This window comes from Oryctolagus cuniculus, chromosome 5 (genome assembly GCF_964237555.1).
Source record: "Oryctolagus cuniculus chromosome 5, mOryCun1.1, whole genome shotgun sequence".
Taxonomy (NCBI): domain Eukaryota; kingdom Metazoa; phylum Chordata; class Mammalia; order Lagomorpha; family Leporidae; genus Oryctolagus; species Oryctolagus cuniculus.
In genome coordinates, this window is record NC_091436.1 from 169,749,096 (window position 1) to 169,766,503 (window position 17,408).

At 45.5% G+C, this 17,408-nt stretch overlaps 2 protein-coding genes across 2 annotated transcripts; both read right to left on the reverse strand.

Moving 5' to 3' along the window:
• Positions 1–235: 235 nt before the first annotated feature.
• Positions 236–1,312, reverse strand: LOC100348032 (olfactory receptor 2B6). The gene has a single exon (XM_070074887.1). It carries the CDS (start codon positions 1,310–1,312, stop codon positions 374–376), a length of 939 nt encoding a protein of 312 aa, XP_069930988.1. The 3' UTR covers positions 236–373.
• Positions 1,313–16,177: 14,865 nt separating this feature from the next.
• Positions 16,178–17,146, reverse strand: LOC100353380 (putative olfactory receptor 2W6). The gene has a single exon (XM_002721641.3). The coding sequence runs from the start codon at positions 17,144–17,146 to the stop codon at positions 16,187–16,189; it is 960 nt and encodes a 319-aa protein (XP_002721687.1). The 3' UTR covers positions 16,178–16,186.
• Positions 17,147–17,408: the final 262 nt, after the last annotated feature.

Consider the following 17,408-nt stretch of genomic DNA (forward strand, 5'->3'; position numbering starts at 1 on the left):
GGATCCCAAAGAAAGAAGTGACCGCCAAGATGACTGATCCAAAGCTTTTGTTAGAGGAACTTACAGAGCAGGCGGGAGAAAGGTGTTCTCTCTGGGTGTGTCTGCAGGGAAGGGTCAGGTACGGAGACCACACGCAGGTTTAAGGAATTTTGGCTCAGAGCCAGGACAGTTTCTCACTGTTTTCAGCAACAAACTAAACCTCCATATCAGTGCCTGAGGATGACCAAGTCCTGGCTTGCACTCATTCCTGCTGGGAAGAACCCCCAACTGGTGGGCCCCAGAGCTGCCAAACCTCTTGTGGTTTAGGTCAGGACACAGACAGCGAGGGGTGGGGGCCCTGCAAGACCTTACATCCTCTCACGTGCACGTTTCCTTATTTCGTGATGAAGACTCTAGTAGCCAGCCTTCGTATGGCTTCCTTTACCTCTTTGTTCCTAAGTGTATATATCAGGGGGTTCAGCATGGGCGCAATGATTCCATAAAAGAGGGAAACCATCTTTCCCCGGTCCTTGGAGTTGGGTGAAGGTGGCTGTAGGTACATGGAGATGGCTGTGCCATAAAACAGTGACACCACAATGAGGTGGGAGCCACAGGTCCCAAATGCTCTTTGTTGACCTTCAGCAGATTGGATTCTCAGGATGGCTTGGGCAATAAAGGCATATGATGTAAGGATGAGTGTCAGGGGTAGCAGATGGAAGAACACACTGACCAGGAACAGTTCCGCCTCATTTGTGGTTGTGTCAACACAGGACAACCTGAGCAGCGCAGGGACTTTGCAGAGAAAGTGATCTATCACATAGGGGCCGCAGAGTGGCAGCGAGAGAGTCAGGGCAGACAACCACACCGCATTGACGAAGCCAACGGTCCAGGATGCAGCTGCCAGCTGCAGGCAGAGCCTCTGGTGCATGATGACTGAGTAATGGAGAGGCCGGCAAATGGCCACAAACCTGTCGAAGGACATGACTGCCAGGAGAACACACTCAGTGGCTCCCAAGGCCAAAAACATGAAGAGCTGGGCCACGCAGCCGCCGTAACTAATTGTCTTCCTGGTGCTGCGTAAATTTACCAGCATCTGCGGGACAGTGCTTGTGGTGTAGCAGAGGTCCAGGAGTGACAGGTTGGTGAGGAAGAAGTACATGGGGGTGTGGAGTTTGGAGTCCAGGCGGGAGACCAGAATGATGGTCACGTTGCCAAAGATGGTCAAGATGTAGGAGACCAGGAAGACCACAAAGAGCGGGAACTCCAGCCACGGCCGATCTGAGAAACCCAACAGAACGAACTCTTGGGGGGCGCTATCGTTTCCCCAATTCATGATCGGTGTTTCCAATCTCCCTCTTCTGAAACAGGAAGGTTCAGGAAGTCCATTAGTACCTGTGTATTAACTCTTTCCACAACGTGTAAGCATTTTACTGCACAATGGAAACATTTGCAGAACTAGTATTGCTGAAGACATGAAAATTAGGCCATTGAAAATGATCATAATGACCTGTTTCTAAAATTTAATCTTCCTATATGTGAATCACCTCTTAAAATGTGAAATGCAAAATTGAGAAAGAAAACTTGACCTTTAGCATTTTGTCCTTCGGCTAACCTTTGCTGGCTTTCCACTTGAACGGCTCTGGGTCAGAGTCCGTCCTGACCACTGCCACAGTTTTCATTCTGGTTTCTCAGTGTCAAGGAGCCTGCCTGTCATCTGGAACAGTGTTGTTTACAGGACCACCAGCACGCAGCAGACAGCTTCCAGCAAGCTATCGGAGGGACTCAAAAAAAAAAAGGGTTTTTTGCCTTTTGGGACCTCACAGAATCAGAATGAAAAGATCTCATTAGCATGGAATTTGGAGCCAGGCAAACTGGGTCCAGCCCCCACTATCCGTGTCACTATTGGTATCACCCTGGATGTTTGTGATTCGCTGTGAGCTTCAGGCTCCTCACTGACAGGGTGCCTAAAGAACGCCTTTCTAGTCTACGGTGTGACATGAAGACAGAAGGAACCAAAGCCACCCACAGCCTCAGCTGCTCAGAGAGAAACTGCTCCTTTGTGATTTCTAGCTCCGCATGTCCTGGGGCTCCCAGCCTGTGAGCTGCACATGCAGCCTCCTCTGTCCTCCACAGCTCCCACAGCCGAGGTCACAGTGCGTGTCTGACGTGAAGGGTGACTGTGGCCTGGTGCTGCCCGGCCGTGTGAACCAAAGACTCGCACTCAGCAGGAACTCTGAAATCTTTGGGGCAGATGCTTCTAGACCCCTGCATTTGTGAAGGAACTACTAAGTCAGAGCCATCAGCTGAACGTTTATCCATCCCGAAGGCCTCTGCATTACCAACACTACCCTCTGCCATTCTGTTGGGGAAAAATATGGATTTAATGATAACATACTTTTTAAAATTATTATTCAATATATTTCATATTTTGCTTGCTTGTTCTACAACACTCAGTGTAGAGTGACAAGGAACATTTTATTAGTGTCTCAAAAATATCCCACTGTTATATAACTGTTGATAAAATAAGGTATATGATATAGATATGAAATCAAATATACATAGTAATGTGTAGAAATACTCAGGAAAAACACCAAATTCAAGCAAAAACACCAATTTCCTGAACATGCATTTAGCATGCTCCCGTGTGTTTACAGAAGGGTATATACTACACGTCAGTATCTACACACGTGTAAAGTTATTGGGAAGTATGCAGAAGTGTAAAAATGATTACTTCTAGGAATAGGAATGCAGGGCTCTTAAAATGCAGTAATATTGTGTGATATAGAGTAATTTTCAGTGGCCTGCATAAGCACTCATACTCTGCATTTTGCTATAAAGACCAGCATTGCTTTAAACTTTAATACTCCATCAAAGCAAAGTTTGTATAAGTTTAGCCTTTTCTCTCCCAATGGACCCTTGAAACAGTCTGAATTAATCTACACCAATATTTTCTGCAGGCTGGCGTACGGGGGCATCAGGCATGTTATTGGCAGACAAAAAAGATGTTCCTGCAGATGACAGGAGTTCTGAAAAATGAAACAAAGACATGGCAAAGTCAGAGATTCCACAGCGTCACAGTTTGCTTGAGTTACTCAAGTGCCGGAGAAGGCCCGCAAGCCCAGAGGCCCGCAGCTCCCTCGGTCCTGCTGGTTCGCTCCTGCTGTCCCGATGCAATCACTGATGCAGTGTCTGTCCTTGAGGATGTTTGCAGAGCGGGCCACAGGCCTCTCTCACCACCACTGCAGTTTCCTGACCTTGTCACTGGTTGAAGGATGTCACACCACTGAGGACATTGCATGGCTTTTTCTTCTCGCTGGGCCCCTGCCCTCGATCTCGCACTTCTTCCCTAGACTCTCTAAGGGGCCCTCGCTGATGTGGATTACAGAACAGAGAATTCAGCTGACTTCCCCAACTTCACCGTTTCTCATCTAGGCTCCGTCACTACCAGTACTGTGCACTGGTCGGTGTGTAGTGTCACTGTGATCATCCACAGCAGTGGCGTGTGAAGAAGTGGGGAGAATCAGAGAGCGTGGGAAGATGTCACAGTGACAGGCCGGAGGGCAGCCCTGGAGGACAAGCAGGTGCACTGGATCCCCCTGCTCTGCTTCATTCGCTTTTGGTCAAATTTTCCCATCTTTCATACACCCAGTAACCTCAACTCATTCTAAAAAGCAGACTTTTTAATGTATAAGTTAAAATATCCCTCTGTAATAAAAGCCCAAGTAAATCTGCCTGTTCTCATCACTGTTAGGTTGGAAAGGCTTGTTAGTAAGGGAACTAAACCTGGGCACTCACATCTTTGGAATCCTAGGCTCCCCAGCTATTTGCCTGACGACTCCGGTGCCAAGGGTTCCCGCTGTGGCTGAGACCTCAGAGGGGTGTGCACCCTGTTCTGACATGCGGTGAGGCAATGGGGTCAGACCGGAAGCACAGCAGCTGTGTTGCAACAGCAGGAAAGGAAAAGTGAGGGCACTGGCACGCAGCCACGGAGAGGGAAGCTCAGGATGCGTCAGCTTCCATTGCCTAAACACGAACACTTGCGGGACTGTGTACAGGCGGCCTTACGTCTGTCAGCTCAGCTGCATCCAGGCTGAGATGCAGAAAGACAAAGGTTCACCCAACGGTAACTTCTTCATTTTGTTTTTTTGACAAGCAGTAGAGCCACAGTAGAGAGCTGGACTGGAAGAGGAGCAACCGGGACAGAATCCGGCGCCCTGACCGGGGCTAGAACCCGGGATGCCAGCGCCGCAGGTGGAGGATTAGCCTAGTGAGCCTCGGCGCTGGCTGGTAACGTCTTCTTGAGCAGTTAGTGTGGAGAGAGCCCTGGGCTGAGTGCAAAGCCTGAGCCGTGGCCCCGTCATCCCTCTGCTGGGCAAGTCCCTCAGTGACCTGCAAAATCACCTTTTCCTGCCCTGGAGTTTGTCTTCGACTCAGCATGAGCATTAGTTACTTCAGACTGTTGTTCATGGACTGATCCTTCCTGATTCTGAATGGAACTGGAAAAACAGACAAATGGGGGAAGCAAACAATTGAGCTAGCTTTGGGAAATTTGGGGGAGCAATCCTTTGTAACTTGTAATGATTTTCAGAAATGTTGCTTCTGTGTCTACAAATGAATTTTTTTTTTTTTTTTTGGCAGGCAGAGTGGACAGTGTGAGAGAGACACAGACAGAAAGGTCTTCCTTTGCCGTTGGTTCACCCTCCAACGGCCGCCACGGCCGGTGCGCTGTGGCCGGCACACCGCGCTGATCCGATGGCAGGAGCCAGGTACTTCTCCTGGTCTCCCATGGGGTGCAGGGCCCAAGTACTTGGGCCATCCTCCACTGCACTCCCTGGCCACAGCAGAGAGCTGGCCTGGAAGAGAAGCAACCGGGACAGAATCCGGCGCCCTGACCGGGACTAGAACCCAGTATGCCGGCGCCGCAAGGCGGAGGATTAGCCTAGTGAGCCGTGGCGCCGGCCTACAAATGAATTTTTAAAAATTGGGTAACTTTTTGTGCAATTATACCTTGATATAAACATTTTCATCATAGTTATATATTCTCACTTGCTGTAATATTTAACATATTGTAATTATTGATGTTTCTAAAATAAAACTTTATGTTACTCTTTTAAGAAAACTGCTTCTAAGTTTTATGGAAAAAGTTTTTGAACACGTTGTTGGACTGCTTTCTGAGAATAACTAATAGGAGTAATTTATTCATACCACCTGCAATTTGGCTTAAAATAAGGTGAAAGTTTGTCAATGTATATTTTTCATCCCATGAAAAATTAACTTTTCAGGTGGAAATATGAATTCAGAAGTTCAGAGAGATTATTTTCAGATAGACTAGTGCACAGCAAATGGCAGTTGACAGCCCTGACCTGCTCTGTTCTAACGTTTTAATTTCCTGTAGAGATTGCAAGTACAAAATGCAGCTATAAGACCATTACATGAAATCAAAAACTGAGGCAGAGTCAGGTTTTTCTAAGTGAAAAACAAATGATAGGGGCTGGCATTGTGGCACAGTGGGTTCAAGTCCTGTCTGCTCCACTTCTGATCCAGCCCCTGCTAATGCATGTGGGAAGATAGGAAGGTGGCCCAAGTGCTTGGGCCCCTCCCTGCCACCCACATGGCAGATCTGGGTGCAGTTCCAAGCTCCTGGCTTTTGGCCTGCCCTAGCCCCAGCTGTTGCAGCGTTTGGGAAGTGAACCACAGATGGAAGGTCTACCCCCACCCCCTGTAATTCAGCCTTTCAAATAAATCTTTTTTTTTTTTTTTAAAGAAAGAAGGAAATGATAATGGTCAATAGATGAGTACTTGAAACACTCACATCTTGGTACGTTTCGCCTGCTGATTTTCGGAGAGCCTACATACCTCCATTGTAAGCACTGTGATAGGATGCCGTGTGTGTCTGTCCACGGAGATCTGAATCCAGGACTGTGTGAAGCACACAGTCAACAAGCCCTTCACTTGCTCCTCAGCTGTTCCGTGGATACGGTGAAGTCTGTGGCTCCTTAGTGGCAGCTATGTGCTCTCCATTCCGATTCACTCAGAAAACAATGGGGATGAAGTCCAGACCAGAGGGTGTTTTCCTGGCATTCCGTTGTAGAGTGGGACGGCACTTGCTGCTGTTTCCAGAATTCTCCTCACCAGAATTAACGAGAAGGAAAGGGAACTCTGTCTATTAACATTGACATCTGCTCTGGCTTATAGGAGAAAGGAGCCCTCCCCATGTGGTTTGTAGTAATTGACCCTGGTATCTAAGGGGACGGGAAGGAGGCGATCTGTGAGACCAGATTGCATTTTTACTCAGATTTCGCCAGGATACTCTGGGGACGGTCTCTTCAGCCTTTTCCAAGACAAAAGGCAATGACACGGGGGACTGAAGGTATCGCCTAGTTAGACTTCCGTGCTAGCCATCTCAGAATCACGTCCTTTTGTAAGTTGGCTGAGTTCCGCGGAGCTTCAGGAAACTTCATTCGCTCTGATCTCCTGTCCGAAGCCAACATCCAGTATGACAGACTTCGATTTCATTTGCTAGAGACATAGTTTTATTGCCTTGGTTTACATAAAGCAATTCTACTTACTATGCAAAGGGGTTTCAAAAGGTTCATGGGAAATGTGTATTAGAAAAAAAAGAATTAAGCATGGTTTTCAGGTTTTTGTATGTGCCCAAGTAAACTTATCTTGTAATTCCATTTGTACATCTTTCTGAAGTCATCTCATGTAGCTAAATCATTTTTTCTTTCATATAGTTTGTATTTCTAGGCTTAGTTAAGAAGCTTTCCATCATTACAATGTAGTTCCCTAGATGTTTTTTCTGTAGTTTCTTCTATCCATTTTATATTTTTATGTGTTATAATATGTAGTACCATATCTAGCTTTCTTTTTTAAAAATTTATTTTATTTATTTGAAAGACAGAGTTATAGAGGGAGTTAGAGACACACACAGACAGGTCTTCCATCTGCAGGTTCACTCCCCAAATGGCCACAACAGCCAGAGCTGATCTGATCCAAAGCCAGGAGTCAGAAGCTTCTTCTTGGTCTCTCACGTGGGTGCAGGGCCCCAAGGACTTGGGCCATCCTCCACTGCTTTCCCAGGCACACTAATAGGGAGCTGGATCAGAAGTACAGCAGCTGGGACTTGAACCGGCACCCATATGGCATGCCAGCGCTGCAGGCTGAGACTTTAACTTACTGTGCCACAGCACCAGCCCCCATATCTACTTTTCTAATTGTAAAAAAGTTTAATTTCTACTACGTACAAAGTTTTTGCAAAATCCAAGAAAAGACTACAAATAATACAATAGAAAAAATGCCAAATAATATTAATATAAAACTCAGAATAGCCAATCTATATGAGAAGATTTAAAATTGCCCAATGTCCAGGGAAACACACTGAAGGAATGGTGAGAAGCCTCTTACAAGATTCAAAGAGGATAGAAGCCAGCAGTAACTGCTGTGCCTGATGTTACAAGGGAAAATCTGTGCCCCTCAATGACAGGTGGAAATTCAGAGTGTCACTGGCCTTTTAGAACTGAAATACAACAGTTAACCTTGAAAAGCACTTTATCCACAACCTGGCAATGCCGTTCCTGGAAATGTGTCCTGTGGAATGAAATTGCCAGCACATTAAGAAAGGAACAGAGTTTCTGCTGTGGCAATGTGTGCAGAGGCCGAAGACGGAGAGAAACATCTTAGTCTTGTAGGATCCTCCCCTCCCCCGCCCTGGAATAAAAGGGAGATCCTTCTTCCTCGACTGCTCTCCACTCTCACCTCAGAAGTAAGTCCTGGCCTTCTCCTCCCAGAGCATCAGTCTCTGCCGTGCAGCCTCCATACTAATTCACGCTTACGTAATCTCATAAAGGCACACAGAGCATTTTAGTCGTTGTCTGATCCAATTAAGGTCTTGCTTATTTCTCCTTGCCTTTTTATTTTCTCACACAGTAATATCAGAGACCAGTGTTTCTGGCTTAGACTAACTATTAATTGGTTGATCTATTGAGAAAGTCAGTTTTTCCCTCAATCTTTGGCCACGACAGCATTGCTACCATGCAAATTCTTGCTCTGTTGCCTTTGTGTGCTGGTAATTTCATTCCACAGGACAGATATCCATGAATGGCATAGCCAGGTTAGTGGATATAAGTGGTTGTTTTTGAGACTGACTCTTCTATTTATTTCTGAAAAGCCAGTAATGCTTTGAATTTCATATAGTCAGGTACTTTAAATAAAGAAAATAGTATTTTTTCAAAAGTAGAGGGCTAACAAGTAAGCAAATATACGTAAAAGCAATGAGTTAGTTTGCAGAATGAACCAAGGTAAGTGAACTAAAACATTTCAGTAGTACTGGAAGAGAAAAATTAATAAATAATGTCCAGTTATTAAGGGTCTGGAAATTGGAGAGAATTTCCAATGTTTGACAATAGTAATAATACTATCATAGAATAATTAAAATATAAAATATTATAATAATTATAATAATAACATAGAAGTGTTCTCTTTCCTCCAAATGCCTTGTAAAATAGCCACACGTTTATTTTCATTTTGTTGATGTGGAACAGGAGGTTGAGAGAGGTGATGCTTTCTCACTCCCCACATGGCCGCAACAGCCAGAGCTGATCTGATCTGAAGTCAGGAGCCAGGAGCTTCTTCCAGGTCTCCCACGCGGGTGCAGGGGCCCAAGGACTTGGACCATCTTCTACTGCTTTCCCAGGCCATAGCAGAGAGCTGGAGAGGAGCAGCCAGGACTAGAACTGGCACCATGTGGGATGCTGGCATTGCAGGCAGTTTTGGCTTTTACCTGCTACACCACAGCGCCAGCCCGGTGATGCTTTCTTAAACTGACAGAATTTGTTAGGAAATCAGAGACATACTAAGAAAACCAGAACTTTACTTAAGTTTATTTCTCCTCCTTGATGGATGTTTGAGGAAAATTCTTGCCAAACCCAGCTGCCCTCCTGGACATCAATTTCCAGACTACTTGCTCTGCTTCCTGCATAGCTCTCTCCCTTTGCAGGGCTTGCTCTGCTGGGACAGGACACTTTGGCTTATTAACTCCTGATCATATAATCAACTATCTCCCCTCACCTCAGAATAGAACAGGCCTGGCCACAGTGATATTTTTGTTGGATGTGTCAGGGTTAGATCTTAGAACAAAATTCTTACTTGAGAGTGATTGAACATAGAGAGACAAACTTGTAACAGTCCATTAAGGAGTACCACGTGTTAAATGTCTGGGAGACTAGAAATTGGCAGGCTCAAAACCCACTTTCCGGGGGCTGGCACTGTGGCGCAGTAGGTTAATCCTCTGCCTGTGGTGCCAGCATCCCATATGGACACTGGTTCTAATCCTGCTGCTGCTTTTCCAATCCAGCTCTCTGCCATGGCCTGGGACAGCAGTGGAAGATGGCCCAAGTCCCTGGGCTCCTGCACACACGGGAAGAAGCTCCTGGCTCCTGGTTTCATTCAGATCAGCACAGCCATTGTGGCCATCTGGGAAGTGAATCAGCAGATGGAAGACCTTTTCTGTTTCTCCCTCTGTCTGTAACTCTACCTCTCAAAATAAATAAAATCTAAAAACAAACAAACAAAAAAAACCACCTCACTCACTCCCTGGTGGGTGTGGAGTCCAAAAAATAGCATTAAGGGAGAGTTTGGGGCTACTATTCATGGCTGTTTGAGTTGATGATGCTGAGATCATGGCATATGGAAGGCAAGGACTGGTTGAAAGTGGGATACCCAAACCTGTTTTATAATTCCCGTTTCCCCTTTTACGATGGGGACATCTGGGAAATGGTTACGTGCAACATGTAGAGTCTCAGGAACTCAGATATCTATTGGACCTGATATCATGACCCATATGAATCTAATTCGCTGCCCCAGGAATTAGTCTGCACGGTCTGGCAGGACTTTGGCCTGGCCATAAATGTATTCTTGGTGTCTATCTCAGCGTATTAAATGTATGTGGGACTCAGGGCTGGATCTGGCCAGGTCTCCTGAAAAGTGAGGATTCCAAAGGGAAGGCTAAACACCAACGCACAGGAAAGCATGATATTGAGAACCTTGGGAAAAGTATTCCAGTTTGTGAGGGCACAGGAATGTGGGGATGTTTTGCGGGCTTAGCAGTGCTTATCTCTTTCTGATACCTGCATTTCTCTCCACTGGATGATCAGCAGACATGTGTGCGTGGAAAGCCCTTTGTTGTGTGTAATGATGAATGCTCTGTGGACAGGAAAATGTAATGAGTAAGAAAATCTGTATTTTATATCAAATTCTGGGATTTTTGAGAAATTTGCTGAAAAGGAGGGGCAAGATCCGTAGTTATAAGGCAGGTGAACTGGTTGTATTATGTGTAACAGAAATTCTGTAACAACAAGAAAGACTGGAGGTGGTTGCCCATGTCTAAAGAAGTACAGTGAGGGCAAGCTGAACTTCTTCTACATTGTAAGGAATTCTCCATACTGGAACCTGTAAGAGCCATGATTTTGAGACAGTGAATAGTCAGATCATTTGGTATGGATGGTGCCTTAACCAAAGGCAACAATAGTCAGTTTATACTGTGTGTGTGTGTGTGTGTGTGTTGAAGTATTGCATGGTGCCCCATTAAGATGTACAGTAGTGGGGCCAACATTGTGGTGCTGTAGGTTAAGCTGATGCTTCTGACGCTGGCGTCCCATATTGGAGTGCCGACTGGAGCTCTGGCTGCTCCGTTTCTGATACAGCTTCCTGCTCATACGCCTGGGAAGGCAGCAGAAGATGGCCTGATTGTTTGGGCCCCTGCTGCCCGTGTGAAAGGTTCTTCACTCCTGGCTTCAGCTTGAACCAGTCCTGGCTGTTGCACCCATTAGAGGAGTGAATCAGTGGATAGGAGACCTCTCCCTCCCCACCTTTCTCCCTTTCTCTGCTGCTTTCATATAAATGAATAAATAAATATTTTCATAAAAAATGGTATACAGTACTACATGATAATAAAGTATTTTTAAACAAAAATAAATTAAAAAGTGATTCACTTAATTTCATGATGTTGCAATTAACAAAAAAATTCATTCTGGTACAAAGAGGAAAGTTTTGTGGGTTTTATTTATTTATTTATTTATTTTGAGGTTTTCTTTCAAGACTATTTCCAGTAGTAAAACCTGTCATTTTTATTACCACAAAACTTTTATAAACCATCTCCCAGGTTCATTTTACTGTTTGTTTGATGCTAGTATAAATACAATTTATTTTTTACATTGATTTTTTTCCAATAACCTTGATGAACTTCTTTACTTATACTAGTAGTTTATAGGTAGACTCTGTATTTTCTGCTTTTTTAAAAAAATTATTTATTTATTTATTTTAAGAAGCATTTCCACTGAGATCTGGTACCAGACAGGGATGCCCACTCTCACCACTGCTATTCAATATAGTTCTGGAAGTTTTAGCCAGAGCCATTAGGCAAGAAAAAGAAATCAAAGGCATACAAATTGGTAAGGAGGAAGTCAAACTATCCTTCTTTGCAGATGATATGATTCTTTATTTAGGGGATCCAAAGAACTCTACTAAGAGACTATTGGAACTCATCGAAGAGTTTGGCAAAGTAGCAGGATATAAAATCAATACACAAAAATCAACAGCTTTTGTATACACAGGCAATGCCACGGCTGAGAAAGAACTTTTTTTTTTGGACAGGCAGAGTGGACAGTGAGAGAGAGAGACAGAGAGAAAGGTCTTCCTTTGCCGTTGAGTCACCCTCCAATGGCCGCCGCGGCCAGCGCGCTGCGGCCGGCGCGCCGCCCTGATCTGATGGCAGGAGCCAGGTGCTCCTCCTGGTCTCCCATGGGGTGCAGGGGCCAAGCACTTGGGCCATCCTCCACTGCACTCCCTGGCCACAGCAGAGAGCTGGCCTGGAAGAGGGGCAACCGGGACAGAATCCGGCGCCCCGACCGGGACTAGAACCCGGTGTGCCAGCGCCGCAAGGAGGAGGATTAGCCTAGTGAGCTGCGGCACCAGCCTGAGAAAGAACTTTTAAATCAATCCCATTCACAATAGCTACAAAAACAATCAAATACCTTGGAATAAACTTAACCAAGGACGTTAAAGATAGCTACAATGAGAATTACAAAGTCTTAAAGAAAGAAATAGAAGAGGATACCAAAAAATGGAAAAATCTTCCATGCTCATGGATTGGAAGAATCAACATCATCAAAATGTCCATCCTCCCAAAAGCAATTTATAGATTCAATGCGATACCAATCAAAATACCAAAGACATTCTTCTCAGATCTAGAAAAAATGATGCTGAAATTCATATGGAGACACAGGAGACCTCAAATAGCTAAAGCAATCTTGTACAACAAAAACAAAAAATCACAATACCAGATTTCAGGATATACTACAGGGCAGTTGTTATCAAAACAGAATGGTACTGGTACAGAAACAGATGGATAGACCAATGGAACAGAATAGAAACACTAGAAATCAACCCAAACATCTACAGCCAACTTACATTTGATCAAGGATCTAAAACCAATTCCTGGAGCAAGGACAGTCTATTCAATAAATGGTGCTGGGAAAACTGGATTTCCACATGCAGAAGCATGAAGCAAGACCCCTTCCTTACACCTTACACAAAAATTCACTCAACATGGATTAAAGATCTAAATCTATGACTTGATACCATCAGATTATTAGAGAACATTGGAGAAACCCTGCAAGATATAGGCACAGGCAAAGACTTCTTGGAAAAGACCCAGGAGACACAAGCAGTCAAAGCCAAAATTAACATTTGGGATCACATCAAATTGAGAAGTTTCTGTACTTCAAAAGAAACAGTCAGGAAAGTGAAGAGGCAACCGACAGAATGGGAAAAAATATTTGCAAACTATGCAACAGATAAAGGGTTGAGAATCTACAAAGAAATCAAGAAACTCCACAGCATCAAAACAACCAACCCACTCAAGAGATGGGCCAAGGACCTCAATAGACATTTTTTGAAAGAGGAAATCCAAATGGCCAACAGACACATGAAAAAATGTTCAGGATCACTAGCAATCAGGGAAATGCAAATCAAAACCACAATGAGGTTTCTCCTCACCCTGGTGAGAATGGCTCATATTCAGAAATCTACCAACAACAGATGCTGGAGAGGATGTGGGGAAAAAGGGACACTAACCCACTGTTGGTGGGAATGCAAACTGGTTAAGCCACTATGGAAGTCAGTCTGGAGATTCCTCAGAAACCTGAAGATAACCCTACCGTTCGACCCAGCCATCCCACTCCTTGGACTTTACCCAAAGGAAATTAAATTTGTAAACAAAAAAGCTGTCTGCACATTAATGTTTATTGCAGCTCAATTCATAATAGCTAAGACCTGGAATCAACCTAAATGCCCATCAGCAGTAAACTGGATAAAGAAATTATGGGATATGTACTCTATAGAATACTATACAGCAGTCTAAAACAATGAGATCTCTCTCTCTCTAAGTCTGCCTTTCAAATAAATAAATCTTTTATTTTTTAAAAAAGAGCAACTCATACTCAAGCAGTCAGGAAATAGATTTTATCTTTTGATAGGAGGAACTACAAAGTCCTATTGTAAGTGGGACGAACACAGAAAGGGTACAGAATTGGAGCAGTTTTTGCAGTTGATTACAGTGTTTTCATCTGAGGAATAGACGTAGTTTCTTCCAAGACCCCCAGAAGTCTGTCGGATCATGACCTCGTGCTCCAGGTCTTGGATCCCTTCTCAGACATCAGGTCCAGAGGCAGCAGCTGCTCTTGATCTGCAGGCCTGTTGTAGTGGATGCTGTGGCTCACCCCCCCCACCCCAGCCTCGAGATGACTCCTTCCAGGCCAGTCCATTCATCCCCAAAGTTCTGGGAATACTGATGGCTGGGTAAGGAGCCCTGGGGAGCCACAGCCCCTGAAACACAGCGAGGGTTGGAAGTAATACTTCTGACATGCAAGTGATCCACTCAGGCAACTCTTGCTAAATCCCAGCCCCAATTTGTCTCTAAGTGAGGCAAGACCGGTTTTAAAGGGCTTGGAGACTGAAGGTTGAATGCCACCAGGAATCAAGTTCTGAGTGACAGCATGAGTCTGAGTCACCAAGACCAGCTGAAGGTGAGGGCCGTCTGGAATAGACAGCTGGGAAGGGCTGAGAAGCAGCAGCTGTGGCTGCTACCCCAGCTCCAAGGACTGAAGCTACAGTTTGTCCCACAACTCCCTTCTGCAGGAAGAGGAGCCCCATGGGATCTTAGAGAAGTTCTTCTAAGAACATAGAAGAGGGCATGCATTCAAGCGGCACGGACGGTGGACGTCGTGGACACTGAGATGTGCCACCTGCTCCACCAGGGAACAGAGATGCATTTCCCAGCTGCCGACTCTGTTTGGGGCCTGCCGTGGCCACTGGAAACTCACCAGCTCTGGGCCTCCCTCGCATCCCACGTCTGGGTCCCTGCTCTGAGAAGGCTCAGTTTCATTCACTGCATTTCAGGTTCTCGCCTGCTCTCTCAGACACACTCCAACCCAGGCTGCAGCCTGCCACTCCGCAGTCACCGTGGCTCGCTGGTGGCACCGACAGCACGACATCTGTCACTCTAGCCCTGTCTTGCATGTCAGGCAGTTTCTCATTCCTCCCTCCTCCTCCACCTCCTCCCTACCTGAACTGTGTGCTCGCTCCTCCCTCTGCTGGCGCCACCCCTCTTTGCTTCCTTATCTCCCAGGGGTCCTTACTGACTCCCTGCCTTTCTGTTTTTCCTACCACACATCTCTTCAAAAACACTTACAAAGATATTACAGAAATAAGATTTTTTTTTAAAGTCAATTATCTCTCTTGTCCACAGGAAAGCAAGTTCACTGCAGGGATGATCTGGTTTGTGTCTATTTGTCTTGTGTATATCCTGTTCCAGTAACTAGGACACAGTAGGCACTCAGTATGTATTTGTTTAATTAATGAATTAGGAGGGAAAATGTGAAAGAAAAAATATCAAATAGGTGGAAATTGTCTTCAGAGTCCTTTAACCACCCATCAGGACACAGAATGGAAAAATAACCTGATCATCTGACCAATGAACACTTGTTGAGCTATCCTCACTTAGCTCTTCATTTAAAATCACAGTGGGCGAAGCACAACACAGAGGCATACGCATGACATTTGTTTCCCCGGGATGCAATTATGCATCCTGCAGTCGTGCACAGTGGGTGGAATTCTGATGATCACTTCTGCCTAAGCCTTCATGTTCTCAATGTAAAGATCAGTCTGTATTTTTTATGTGAGTCATGGGTTAGTGAAAGGAAGAATCTGTGTAGAATAAGGATGGAATATTTCTGTTTTATTGTTTAATTTGCAGTATTCTGCAAGTCCCAGGAACAGTAGAACAATTAGAATACATTTGATTCATCCAACTTGATAGCTAAGAGGGTGAACTAACCACACTTTCTAAACGGCTTTTTTATTGAGTAATTGAAAGGTGATATTAGGTCATGATTATGTGTCTCCCTGACCTTTCCATGACATTCACTATTCTCAGTTCTAAAATGTTTAGAGAAAAAAGCAGCAAAACAAATATTCTACAGAAAAAATCATATTTTGAAGAGAAATGGCCAGGAACTCCATAGGAGCTTCCAAAATCCATGTATCAGTAGAAATTTTACTCAGTCTCTTGATCTCCTGTTTCCACTCTAAAATATTAATTAAACAGTAATGCACATACAAATAGCAAAACAAGAAAGGGATAAAAATCTGCAGAATCTGCAAGCCACTTCTGAAGTGGGAGGTGCTAGAGCTGGTTAACTGAGCAAGTTATTTTTTCTCTCATTCAGGCTTTTGGCACTATAAAGGGACATCTGATTTTCTAGAAAAAAATAAGTGCTTTTCTGGCACTACTTCTAAGATCTCCGTGTGTGTGTGTGTGTGTGTGTGTGCATTTATGGAGGACATACTAAGTGCAAAGGATCCTGACAGAACTTGGCAGGGGAGCAATGACACCTGGTGTCCGCATTCATGGCTGGTGTTTTGAAAGCTTAGATCACTGCTCTGGCCTGGATTGGAGCTCTACAGGGCAAGAATGCTCGACTTGGAGGGACCTAAGAGAACAGCAGTGATTGTCACTCAGGAATATTGCGTCTTCTTCACCTGCCCAAACCCCTGAATTCCACATCTGTCCTGGCGCCTCTCCGGCTCACGCTGCCAGAACATCCCTTCGTCTGCTGGGTCTGACGAGGGCAGGCCCGCACCTGGACACTCACGACTCGGCTTTTGCACTCCCCTTCCCCAGCACCTTCTTCACGGCCTCTTTGACATCTTTGTTCCTCAGTGTATAAATCAGGGGGTTAACACTGGGCGTGACGATCGTGTAGAAAAGCGTGAGGAATTTGCCCTGGTCCTGGGAATATGTATTTGCTGGTTGGAGGTACATGTATATGATTGTTCCGTAGAAGAGAGAGACAACGATGAGGTGGGAACTACAGGTGTTGAAGGCTTTCTTTCGCCCAGCGGCTGATTTGATCCTGAGCACGGCTCGCGCAATGTAACTGTAAGAGATGAGGATGAGGATGAGCGGCACCAGGATGATGAAGATTGCCAAGGCGAAGGCCAGTGCCTCAAGGGCCATTGTATCCACACAGGCCATGCCAATTAGTGCTGGCATCTCACAGAGAAAGTGCTCCACACGCCTGTGCCCGCAGCGAGGTAGCATCAGTGTCTGGGGTGCCATGATGAGGGAGTTGCCAAAGCCACTCAACCAGGCCACGGAAGCCAGCTGCCCGCAGAGACGTGGGTGCATGATGACGGCATAGTGCAGGGGCTTGCAGACGGCAGCGTAGCGGTCATAGGCCATGACAGCCAGCAGGACACACTCCACACCGCCCAGGGCCAGCACGAAGTAGAGCTGGATGGCACAGCCCACGTAGCTGATGGTCTTGTCGGGGCCCCACAGGTTGTAGAGCATCTGAGGGACGGAGCCTGTGGTGAAGCACATGTCCAGGAATGAGAGATTGGCCAGAAAGAAGTACATGGGCGTGTGCAGCCGGGAGTCCAAGGCGGAAAGCAGGATGATGGTCACGTTGCCCAGAAGGGTCAGCAGGTAGAAGGTGAGGACCACTAGGAAGAGGGTCAGCTCTAGGCGGGGCCGGTCAGAGAAGCCCACCAGGATGAAGCCTTCGAAGGAGCTGGTGTTGCCGTTCCCCATCACCTGTGGCCACATGGTAGCTGCTGGGAGAGATGAGTGTTTGTGAAGCTCGGAACTGACTCCTTCAGAGTAAAGGGCCTGGCAAAATGGCAGGACAGACGCTTCCTTGGAAATGTTGGCTGCTTTAGCCAACTTCCAATAGACATGGATTAAGTCATTTTTGGTCTGAGAAACAGTATTTGGGAGGTTTTCAGGTTCCTGGACGTGTTTACCATCATTTTTGCATCAGTCTTTTCAATTAGGCAGCATGTGAAAAACATCTTCCAAAAGTGAATAG